Below are 12,732 nucleotides of genomic sequence, written 5' to 3'. Positions count from 1 at the left end.
CAACACCTTATACTACAAATCATGAATGTTTTCGCAGCCCATGGTTTACACTGTTAATATGTACTGACAACCCACACTACCACCCTCACCACCAACTAGACAGATGCTTTATCCCTGAATCCGGTAATTGAGTGACAGAATTGGTTCCCCATAAGAATACATTTTGGGGGCTTGTAACTTTCAGTTCATATTATTGAAATCTGTATTTTCCACTCATGATTGAGCAGCTGCTGTATCTGAAGAACAGGGCTTTTCCACTATGTTAGATTGCAGATGACAGGGGGATAAAATCATGGCATATTGGATGCTTCTACTTCAAAGCTATTTCACCAACGTGAAAGATTGGTGTGATTGATCCTTCTATGATTACAGAGATATGGACATATATAACGTATAGCCAAATGAATCAACACATTTATGCTAACTTTTATGGTATATGGTATTTGCTGTGTGATTCTATTAGATGATGGATATTTATGGTTAATGCACACAGTTTACTGTTGTTGCAGTTTTAGATTCATATTATGACATATTAACATTGCTTTTTTTATTCTAACAGTCATTTTGTGAACGTTAATACACTTTACCACTAGACTGATCTGGACACCTAGGCTCGCTTTTTTAGTATTATCCTGTTGCGGTTAGGTTTTAATGTCCACAATGTTTTTCCCCTGGGTTACATTCCAGCCATGACTGAAGCCTGGGGCTTGATTTATCTACCAATCCTGCATCCTCTTCCTATACGAGGGCACAATTTTTTGCGGCCATCATGCCTTTTCTATGTCTGGCATAACATAAGTATTTAATCAATGTTTAACAGTGTGTTAGCTACTTTACCAAGGATACTTCCATAAACCATCACTCTTGCCTCATGTTCATCCTTGCAGCTCCATGGCAGCCAAAATGTTTTACATCAGATTAACAGGATGCTACACTTCAGTTAGAATCTACAGCAGAGGTTTTCAACCGCTGTGCCGCGGGCGGTTGTGAAGTGTGCCGCAGAGCCGCCGGTCACATTAAAGAAGTGCAGACCGGGCAGCGCTGCTGAGCTCCTCTGGGAGGCCCAGGCGCGCCCGGACTGTGACCTGCCTAAATGCAGCGGCGTGACTTCACAGGTCATGCACGCCGTGTTGCCTGGCCTGGCCTGCCCGCCCACCCCAACAGAGACTCAACCACCCCTTGCCGGCTCCTGCCCGCGGCCTACTGCGCTAGCCCTTCTCTCCCGCCAGCCGGCGGCCAGGCAGTGCATCCCTCCTGCTGGAAGCCAGTCACACAGCCAGCCCCTCTATCCCATCCGCCCGCCTGCGGCCAGCCACCCCTTCCCTCCCGTCCGTGACCATCCACCAAGCCAGCCCATGGCCAGTCAGCCACTGTGGACATCTCTGCACTGTGGGAACCCACAGCCAATGATTGACAGGTATGATTTAACTTTGGGGGAAACAAGGTGGTTTATATTATTTTCTTCTGTTGTCCAGCAATGTGTTGTTGTTTATTATCTCTGTGGGGTCAATGTTATTTTTTTTTCAATGGGGTCAATGTTATTTTGTTTTCTATGGGGGTCAATGTTATTTTGTTTTCTATGGGGGTCAATGTTATTTTGTTTTCTATGGGGGTCAATGTTATTTTGTTTTCTATGGGGGTCAATGTTATTTTGTTTTCTATGGGGGCCAATGTTATTTTGTTTTCTATGGGGGCCAATGTTTTTTTTTTCTATGGGAGCCAATGTTATTATTTTTTCTGTGGGGGCCAAAGTAGTGTGTTTTTTATGTGGGAGCCAATATGTATGTGTTTTTATAGGTCGCGCACGCTGCATCGCCGGATAGTGTGCCTTGGCAATTTAAAAATTTTACGTAGTGTGCCTCGAGTTGGAAAAGGTTGAAAATCAGTGATCTACAGTAATCAATCAGATAAGTGATGTTTAAAGTACTGTCCACTCCTCAGCACTGAAGGAATAGTAACACAAGAGAGCTACAATGCACCTGTGTATGAAGACAAGTCACTATCAAACTTTCTAAATTTAAATGTGATAACTATGAACTATCTGAGGTAAATGGCATCAGAGGGGCTGATAAAGCAACTTACTTATGTGTATTCAGTGACAATTCTACTCGACAATAGAAACCACACTGAAATGGTGCAATGACTGATGTGAATGATTAACTATGCCCTGGTAAGCACTGCAGCATATGGTGGTGTTATGCAAATCATCCATAATAAAATTACACACTTGAAATTATAGATTCTGGGTCTACATAATTGTAAGTACATTGCAGTAAGAAATCAAAAGTGGACAGTGTTCAAAAGGCAGGAATCTGCTACTTATGGCAACTATACATTTACTCCTAGTACTTTCCTGGGTCAACTCTGTAGATTTGCGTTGGATCCCTGACTCCCAATTGCTACACCATAGGTCATGCCCTGCTTAAAAGGTAACAATATAAATGTGAGAAGGCCGAAGAGAACATGGCCCAGTCAGTAGGTAAAGGGGCCAAAAGTTTGTTTTATGTATATAAGTGAAAGAAGAAAATCATATGGTGGAATAAGAAGACTTAATACAGACAGTGAGAGTCTGGTGGAGGGAGACAAGGCCATAGCAGATCACCTAAATGATTATTTTTGCTCAGTATTTACTACAGAAGGAGAGGGGAAGGGGCCACAGTTAAGTTGCAAGGATATACATGAGGTAGATACAAGTATACTTACAGAGCTGAAAAACTGAAAGTGGATAAATCGATGGGGCCAGATGGGATACATCAAGGATACCAAAAGAGCTTAAAAGAGATCCTGGTAACACCATTAACCAAATTATTCAACCAGTCACTAGCTACAGTAGTAATTCAAGAGGACTGGAAAAGAGCATATGTAGTCACACTGCACAAAAGTGAAAGCAAGGAAAAGGCAAGTAACTACCGACCAGTGAGCCTTACATCAGTAGTAGGGAAAATAATGGAATCAATATTAAAAGAAAGGGTGGTGGAACATCTAAAATCCACCAATATCTTTGTTTGTGACATTGCAAATGGTATTAAAGAGAAAGTATGCCTTTGTGCAGATGACAGAAAAATAAGCAACAGGGTAGACACACCGGGAGGGATAAGACAAAAGATGGAGGATTTAGAGAAATGGTCAAGAACGTGGCAACTACAGTCTAAAAAATGCAAGATCATGCACTTGGGTTTCAAGAACCCAAAGGTAAAATATAGTATTAAGGGTACTCTAATGGGAACTACAGAGGAGGAAAGGGATCTAGAATTACTATTTCAGGTGACTTAAAGGCAGGTAAGTATTGTAAAAAAGCAATGAGAAAAGGCAAGTCAGATGCTTGGTTGCATAGGGAGCGGAATCAGTAGCAGGAAGAAAGAAGTAATAATGCCACTGTATAGATCATTGGTACGGCCTCATCTAAAATACTGTGTTCAGTTCTGGAGGCCATATCCCCAGAAGGATATAAATTCATCAGAGACTGTACAAAGAAGGGAAACTAAAATGATGCATGGCCTACATCACAGAGCTTACCAGCTTTTGGAGCAGAGTTTGGAGCAGTGAAGGGTAAGGGGACATGATAGAAACTTTCAAATATATCATGGTTTTTAACAAGGTACAGTAGGGAGACATTCTTCAAAAGAGGAGAAATACTAGAACAAGAGGACATGCACTGAAACTGGGGGGAGGGAGGTTCAAAGGAAATTTAAGTTAAAATTACTTCACGGAAAGGGTAGCAGATAAGTGGAATAGCCTCCCATCAGAGGTGGTAGAGGCCAAGACAGTAGAGCAATTTAAACATGCTTTGGATAGACATAAGAATATCCTTACAAAGAACTGAGGATCACATAGGGTTGAGGTTACCAAAATGTAGAAAGGGGCAGACTAGACGGACCAAGTGCTTCTTATCTGCTGTCAAATTCTTTGTTTCTATGTAAAAATATGAGATATGGTAAGAACTTACCTTTGTTATCTCTATTTCTACAAAGTTCATAGGGTTCCACAGGATACCTTGGGGGTATAGGTGATGACGTCAGGCATCGGGCACCATAGATGAGTTAAAAATTTTCAGCCTTCCAGGATGCACTAAGGTCCCCCTCCTATACCCCGCCCCCGAGCCAAGGCATCTCAGTTACGTACCAAGCCATAGGCCGGAGGAGGAGAAGGAAGAGAGAGAAAAAAGTTCTGGACACACACAAGAATCACATTCTCACCAGAGGGAGACTGAAAAACCGGTGACCAGAGTAAAGCCCATCTGCAGCACAGGTGCGACAGGGTGGGAGTCCTGTGGAACCCTATGGACTTCCTAGAAATAGCGATAACAAAGGTAAGTTTTTACCATATCTCATATTTTCTACATCAGGGTCCATAGGGTATCCACAGGATATCTTGGGGATGTCCCAAAGCAGTATCCTTTAAGGGTGGGGACACTCCTGTGCTGAAAGGAGAATTCGCCGCCCGAAGGAAGCATCCTGAGAGGCAAAGGTGTCAAACGCATAATACCTCACAAAGGTATGGACAGAGGACCACGTGGCAGGCTTGCAGATCTGGACTGCTGAGACACCACGTCGAGCTGCCCACGAAGGACCCACAGACCTAGTGGAATGAGCCCTCACAGAGGAAGGAACCGGAAGGCCTTCATGAAGATATGCTTCTGAAATGGCCATACGAATCCAGCCTGCCAAAGTCTGCTTTGAAGCAGACCAACCCTTTTTACGGAAGCCATAGAGGACAAACAAGGCGTCCGACTTCCTAAACGAAGAAGTGCGGTCAACATAAATCCTTAAGGCCCGCACAACATCCAAAGTGGCCTCACCCACGGAAAGGTCAGGTGAGTTAAAAGCCGGCACAACGATTTCCTTGTTGATGTGGAAACTCGAAACAACTTTGGGAAGGAAACCAGGACGAGTGCGCAGCACCGCCCTGTTCCTATGAAAAATCAGAAAAGGGGGTCTACAAGAGAGAGCCCCTAAGTCAGAAACACGTCTGGCCGAAGCAATGGCCAGGAGGAAAATTGTTTTAGCTGTCAACCATTTAAGGTCCACTGAGCCCAGTGGTTCAAACGGTGGTCCCTGGAGAGCCCTCAGGACCACAGCTAAATCCCAAGGCGCCACCGGTGGAACAAAAGGTGGCTGAATTCGGAGAACACCTTGCATAAAGGTGCGCACATCAGGGATTGCAGCAATCCTACGACGGAACCAGACGGACAGGGCAGACACCTGTACCTTCAGAGAAGCAAGGCGAAGCCCATGGTCTAGTCCCGCCTGTAGAAAAGCCAACACTCTAGACAGACGGAACTCCCGAGGTGCATAACCTCTCAGCCGACACCACTGGAAGAACATATGCCACACACGATGGTATATTCTTGCAGAAGGCGGCTTCCAAGCTCTTAGCATAGTCCGTACTACAGTGGTGGAAAACCCCCTGGACCTTAACATGGCCGTCTCAACAGCCACGCCGTCAAAGATAGCCGAGTCAGGTCCGGGTGAAGACAAGGACCCTGTGACAGAAGGTCCGGTCGTAGCGGAAACCGCAGAGGACTGTCCACGGACAGACCCTGAAGGTCTGAGAACCAGTGCCGCCTGGGCCACGCGGGAGCTATCAACAGGAGCGTCCCTCCTTCCTGTTTGAATTTCCGGATTACCCGTGGAAGAAGGGAAAACTGAGGAAAGAGATAAGCAAACCGGAACTTCCACTGGACGGACAGAGCATTCACCAGAGACGCCTTTTCGTCTCTTGTGCGAGACCCGTACACCGGCAACTTGTTGTTGTGCCGTGATGCCATGAGGTCGATCACCTGTCCACCAGAAGTTGAAAGACGTCCTGGTGCAAAGACCATTCCCCCGGATGAACGTCTTGGCGACTGAGAAAGTCCGCCTCCCAGTTGAGAACTCCCGGGATGAATACTGCTGATATGGCCGGGAGATTGCGCTCCGCCCAGACCAGGATGCGGGACACCTCTACGAGTGCCGCCTGACTTCGGGTTCCTCCTTGCCGATTTATGTAGGCCACGGTGGTGGCGTTGTCCGACTGGACCTGCACGGGGTGACCTTTGAGAACCCGCTGTGCCTGCTGGATGTTTATTGGAAGCTCCTTTTCCGCCTGAGTCCATCTGCCTGGAACAAGTGTGGACCCGTGACCGCTCCCCAGCCCCGAAGGCTGGCATCCGTTGTCAACAGGACCCAATTCGCCACCCAGAATGGACGACCCTTGTTGAGATGGGTCGCCTGCAACCACCAGGCTAGGGACAGGCGAACCTCCGGAATGAGCACCATTGTCTGGGACATTAGACTCTGAGGTAGTCCATTCCATTTGGACAGGATCAATTGCTGCAGAGGTCTGGAGTGAAACTGGGCATATTCCACCATGTCGAATACTGACACCATGGAGCCCAGTAATCTCATCGTCGAATGCAGAGACACCCGGCGACTCTGCAGACAACTGCGCACCCTCAAGTGCAAGACAGATATCTTTTCCCCCGTCACAAAGATCCTTTGCTATCCGGAGTCCAATAAGGCTCTGAGGTGCAGAATCCTCTGAGACGGGATCAAGGTGGACTTCTGCCAGTTTATTAACCAGCCGTGCCGATGCAGTACCGCAATCGTCAGGTCCAAGTGGCGTAGAAGGAGCTCTGGAGATCCTGCTACCAACAGAAGGTTGTCTAGGTACGGCAACATGCGGACTCCCTGTAGCCGCAGGGAAGCCGCCATGACAGCCATAACCTTGGTGAACACACGTGGAGCTGTCGCCAGCCCAAAAGGTAACGCCCGGAACTGGAAGTGATCGTTGCGGATTGCAAACCTGATAGGGACATGCAGGTAAGCGTCTTGTATGTCCAACGACACCATGTAATCCCCAGGTTCCAGCGCCAGAATGATGGACCGTAGGGTCTCCATCCGAAAACCTCGGCACCCGCAAGGACTTGTTGAGTGCTTTGAGGTTGAGGATCGGACGGTGCGACCCATTGGGTCTCTGCACCAAAAACAGATTGGAATAGAAACCCAGGCCCCTCTGGGAGAATGGAACAGTCACTATAACACCAGCCTGGAGAATAGTGTGCAAAACCTTCCGCAGTTTCATGGCTTTGTTCCGGTCTGATGGAAGACCCGTGGTGAAGAATCGGGACGGGGGCCTGTGCCGGAAGGAGAGGGCATACCCGTGAGAAACCACCTCGTGAACCCAAGTGTCTGTCGTGGTAACCGACCAACACTGGGCGAACTGCAGCAGGCGGCCTCCCACTTTGGGATCCCCCAAAGGGAGGCCAGGACCGTCAGGCCGCAGGCTTGTCATCTGGCTTAGGGGCCGGACGTCTGGTATTCCAGGCCTGTTTCCGGGGTTTGACCAATTTTTTGGGGCCAGCCTGTTGGGGAAAAGACTGTGCCTTAGGCCTACCCTGGGCCCTGTAAGGCCGAAAGGACGACGTACCTGAACTGGAAGGAACTGCAGCAGATGGGAGACATGCCGATTTGGCTGCCGCCAGCGTGGCTACAATTTTGTCCAGATCCGGACCAAATAGGAAATCTCCATTAAAAGGCAAAGCTTCCAAGCCCTTCTTGGAATCAGCATCCGCCTTCCAAGAACGCAACCATAAGGTGCGACGAGCAGCTACAGCTGCCGAAGAAATCCGAGAAGTCAGGGTACTGATATCCAAGGCCGCTTCATTGATATAAGTGGCCGAATCTCGGAGATTGCCTATCAACTCGGTCTGTTAAGCCGAACAGTCGGAATCCAAAGACGCCTCCAAACTATCAGCCCAGCGCTCCATAGCTCTGGCTACCCAACAAATGGCCATATCCGGCCTGGCTGCCCCCCCCCCCCCCCCCTCAAGGGAATAAACGGACTTTAGGCAGATCTTCACCTTACGGTCCGTAGAATCCTTCAAGGAGGACATGGAGGGCATGGGCAATGTGGCACTTCGGACTAGGCGTGTCACATGAGAATCCACCTGTGGAGGGGATTCCCACTTAGAAAAATAATTGTCCGCAAACGAATAAGCCACCGCCAAGCGTCTCTGAAGCTGATACCGTTTGCCAGGGTGTTTCCACGCCTCCTCTAAATGGTCTACTAACTGACCCGAAAGAGGAAACACTGTGGCGTCACCCTTAATATCCTTAAAAAAGGCATATTTTGACTTGGACACCGGAGGATCTTCATCCTCAATCACTAAAGCCGTGCGGACTGCCCAAATAAGTCCAGGAATATAAACTTTGGACTTAGCGTCCGACTCTTTAGAACTGAGAGGTTCTTGGTCAGAAAGATCCAGAATCTCCCCATCATCGGTAGACATCCTCATAAGGAGCGGACAGAGACGCCACCAGCCGCTTATGTGGCCGCAACACAGACTCCCCTTGTAACACATACAAACAAGAAAAAATGTGTCTGCGCCGAGGATCACTGTTCTATCAAAACAAACCAAAAAATGAATCACATAATACATTTATTAAAATAGCAACAATGTGCCTATAGAACTGCAGTTCACATACAATGATTAACCCATACAATAAGAACAATAAAACAGAATGTAACCGCACACTAGTAAGGGCATGAGGCCATATAAAGTCCAAATGACCTACACAATACAGTCACTGATGAAAATGTGAGTTCCTTTATCAATGGTAGAGCTCCATAAAAAAGATGGTAATCAAGGATAATTCAATGGATAGCAAATGGTTATTTCCCCTTACTTTGGATATTCGTATCTCCTCTGTAATAAACTGCCACTCACCACCGTCGTGGAATCCAGAGCAGGCCAGGGATCAGCAAGTGGGGATGCAAGTGGGCAATCAACCCAGCCAGGGATATGTATCGCCGGAACACAGCCGGCCACGGGTGACAGCCTTTCCGTTCACAGAGTCTCTGAATACAAGCTGATTCCACAATGGGATGTAGCAAAGCTGCGTGCAGCAGTAAACCCCGTCACCTGAGATCAAAATGGGATCAGTCAGCGGCAGAGTGGTCAGTAGGATCCACTATGGTCTGGGATCAAATGGAATCAGTCAGCGGCAAAGTAATAGATGAAGCAGCAGGATCCGCTAAGGTTTAGAATGAGTGGTACACACTCCGGTGTGTTATTCCTCCTATCAGCGGCAATCGACTGCTTGGCTCACCATCAAGAGCAGTTCAAAATAGAAGGATCTGTTCCTTGACGCGTTTCTCCTCACTTAGTGAGGTTTTTTCAAAAGGCAGAATAAATCCCCCCTTTCCAAGGAAGGGATTAAAAATCCACAGCTACCAATGGTAGACTTCCATGTCCAGCTTGACATGATTAGTCAATTATCAACCCTAAATCAAAAACATAGCTGTCACATTACCCATATAATATAAGAATCAATACTTCTTGGTTTGTTTTGTTAATAATAAAATACATTTATATTATACTATATTATCAATTGGCTAGAGTACTCAAATTTAAACATAAGAATAGGCTCACAGATATAATGATAACATTTATCAAACATGATAACTAAAAAATAATAATAATAAACATACACATATATATATATATATATATATATATATATATATATATATATATATATATGCACATACACACACATACATACACATATAAATAAAAAAACAATCCTAATAATAAAGCATATATAAGAGAACACAAAATTTTTTTTAATAATAAAAAATATGTAACACGTCCGACAAATGCTGTACAGAACTTGTTAGTGAATTAACCCACGCAGGCTCCTGAGAGACCTGAGGAGGGGAAATAGGGAGACTGTGGGGTACCATCAATTGTCTCGGGAAACCCTGCATGGGTGATGACACCACTGACTGCTGTGGGAACGCAGGCTGCGGAGCTAACTGGCCCACGAGGGTTGTAAGCGCTTTGGCAAGCCCAGGGCGGCTCCTGTACCGAAGCCGTGAGAGTAATTGGCCGCGCCAATAAGTAACACTGCGCGTTACCCTCCCCCTCCGCTATTGGTACCTTGCATGTAGTACAAATAAGCTGGAGAGGAAAGTCACTCTCAGACATGATGGTAAGTATGTGACCCCTCTCACTGATACTTGTTAGTATAGTGGGAGAACCACCCTGCAATCACCGCACCGCAAGGGCTTTAGCAGAAGAAGAACAGGGACAGTGAAAAAGCTGACAGTAGAAAGTAAAAGTACAGGCAGCAGACGCTAGCAGAAGTCACATACAATGCAAAGAAATCAATTCCTGCACTATCAGTGCTGATCCTCAACTACGCAGACACAGAGCTTGGTAGGACACAGCGCTGCATACACAGACCTGTAACCAACGGAGGTGAGGTATGCCGGGGGACCCAGACCGCGATGCCACCGATCATCAGCGTCCAGCAGCGCTCACCATGCTTCCAGCAAAAGATGGCCACCGAGAAGCAGAGAGGAGGCCGGCCTGTGGGAGGAGCGCTGCCACAGGGCCAGTCAGTGGATGCAGAGAGGGCTGTGTGCAGCGGGGGAGGCGCCGGCTGTGTACAGGGAAGGCGCGCTCCCCTGGCATGCAATTAACCCCTGGGACGCCGCAGCGCTAACGCTCAGCTGTGGTCCGCTGTCCCAGGGTGGTAGTGGAAGCGCAGGTTAGTTACCTGGCTCCACGCTGCAGCCAGTCCCCAGGGAGCCCCCTGCCTGGGGACTCTGGACCATGTACTCAGCAGGGACCCACCGCGGGACCCCGCTGCTTACCTGCTGCCCCCTTGAATCCGGCCATGGTCCCAAACATCTGGGGTCACCGCTAGCTGTGACCCCAGATGCTTACCAGCATCCCCGGATCAGTATCGGCGTTCTGGTACCGGCGGGGGTGTAGGGAAGACAGCATGGACGTCGGCCTTGACTGTCCATGCTGTACTTCCAGATGAGCAGACACAGCTGCTTGTGAAGAAACTTCAGGGGCTAATCTTAGCCCCCCTCTAAACAGGTGCATCCGACTCCGAGCCGGGCACCAACGAAACTGAGATGCCTTGGCTCGGGGGTGGGGTATAGGAGGGGGACCCTGGTGCATCCTGGGAGGCTGAAAACTTTAACTCTATGGTGCCCGATGCCTGACGTCATCACCTATAACCCCAAGGTATCCTGTGGATACCCTATGGACCCTGATGTAGAAAGTAATGTACTTCAAGGAATAAAGGGTTCAGGTAATGTAAGGTGACATATGCTAGTAACACAAACATGTTGGCAACACCTGGGTTTTATATTTGCCACCAGACTGCTGTTAGTATATTTGTTGCTAACAGTTTAATTTCCATTAAACAATACCTATGCAATTCAAAAGGGTCTGTGGTGCATCAATTAATTTAAAGAGAATGACATGATATATAAAATGTTGAGTTAAAGTGGTTTCCCCCCTAAAAAGCATATTTTACTATTTAGAGTCTAGGATACATCAGCGTTCTGTATCCTCCTTGCCAACGAGATGCTGGCATAAAGTCAAAGGCATGTTCTTGTATTTTGTTAACTCTTTCCTTTCCCACAATGCTGCATTTTGGGTGGAGAACCCTTTTAGGTTACTTGCCCTAAATCCAGTCTCATATCACTACTGTAACAGGCATTTTGAGAACATGCTTATTGCATTCAGATATACTTGTACGAGCTTATGAATAAAATTCTTGCAACTCGCATTGTCATGTGCTTTAAATTATCCCAATCAGATATAAAGGTTTCAAATAACCTATTTGTACAGTGGAAATGAAACAAACTTATTAGGTGTGTCAGTACATTATGTTACTATATGGAAAAAGACAGAGGGTGAAGGCTGGTCGGCACAGAGTCAGCTGTTGGATGCAGTGTGAACACATATATTGTGATTGCTTCCAAAGTGTTCCAGCTCATTGGAGAATTTTTGAAGAATGTACGGTCTTATATACAATGGTGGCCTGTAGTATATAACCAATAGGGTCACAGTCATGCCCTGCACCCTCCGACTGGAGAATAGCGACTCCACAAGTTACATACAGATATCCCAATCACTCAAAGGTCATTCTATCATAGCAAAGTCTACTGCTACACACATAAAGGGTGCTCACTGAAGGACTACACTCGTTATTTTAGTTTTACTTGAAGAGCACGGTGTCTCATCATATAGTAGCATAATGTATTAACACACCTAATAAATTAGTATGATTCCCACTATACAATTGTGGTAGTCTTCATTATACACATATCTGCATTAGGTGCAGCTTTGTCACAAACCTCCCCTCTTTACACATTATACTTGGACACCTGTAGTGCCAGCAGCTCCCGATACGCAGCATCTTACCTCACCTGCTGGCTGCCACTCAACTATCAATTAAAGCAAAATATTTGTTGGTGAAGTACCTGAGGAGGAGAAGAACCTGCTGCCTGCTCTTGTTCCTGATAATACTGTGAAGCTCTTCTGTCCTCTTCCTCCTGAAGTTTTTTGGCCAGCTCCAGATCACTGATACCTTCTGGTATCTGCTCCCAGTCAATATCTTGGTTCTGTTGCTCTTGCTGTAGTGACAGAGCCATCAGATAATCCTAGGAATGACAGTTTTTTAAAATATCTAAAGTCAAAATCCAGGACACTGAGTAACATTCAGTTTTCAGGCATGCCCAAAAAGCTAGGTCTCTGTTCAGGCTTAATTTTGTACAAAATTAAACTAGTCTAAATATGCAAACCCCTTTTAGTTTACTGTGCAAGACTCCTACAGTTAGTCCTTAAAGAAGAAATCTCCTTTCCCTAACTGCATGCTAGGGTCCCACCGCAATACAGCACTCAAACCAGTCAACAGTTCAAAGTCCAAGGCATGGTATCTCTTT

The 12,732-nt window shown here is 46.6% G+C and overlaps 1 protein-coding gene across 2 annotated transcripts in view; it reads right to left on the bottom strand.

The window, feature by feature from the left end:
• The window catches only part of MINDY2 (MINDY lysine 48 deubiquitinase 2), a 223,585-nt gene that overhangs the window by 61,427 nt on the left and 149,426 nt on the right, over positions 1-12,732 (bottom strand). For both annotated transcript variants that reach the window (XR_015869439.1, XM_088443140.1), the window contains exon 8: positions 12,271-12,450. Coding sequence is in view for 1 of the 2 variants with exons in the window: in XM_088443140.1 (XP_088299266.1) it covers positions 12,271-12,450 (180 nt within the window). In the remaining variant the exon portion in view is untranslated. The remainder of the gene's footprint in view (positions 1-12,270; positions 12,451-12,732) is intronic.

Source organism: Taudactylus pleione, unplaced genomic scaffold (assembly GCF_031769625.1).
Source record: "Taudactylus pleione unplaced genomic scaffold, aTauple2 ptg000019l, whole genome shotgun sequence".
Taxonomy (NCBI): domain Eukaryota; kingdom Metazoa; phylum Chordata; class Amphibia; order Anura; family Myobatrachidae; genus Taudactylus; species Taudactylus pleione.
Note: the sequence above shows the minus strand (reverse complement) of the source record. Positions and strands in the feature narration are given on the sequence as shown.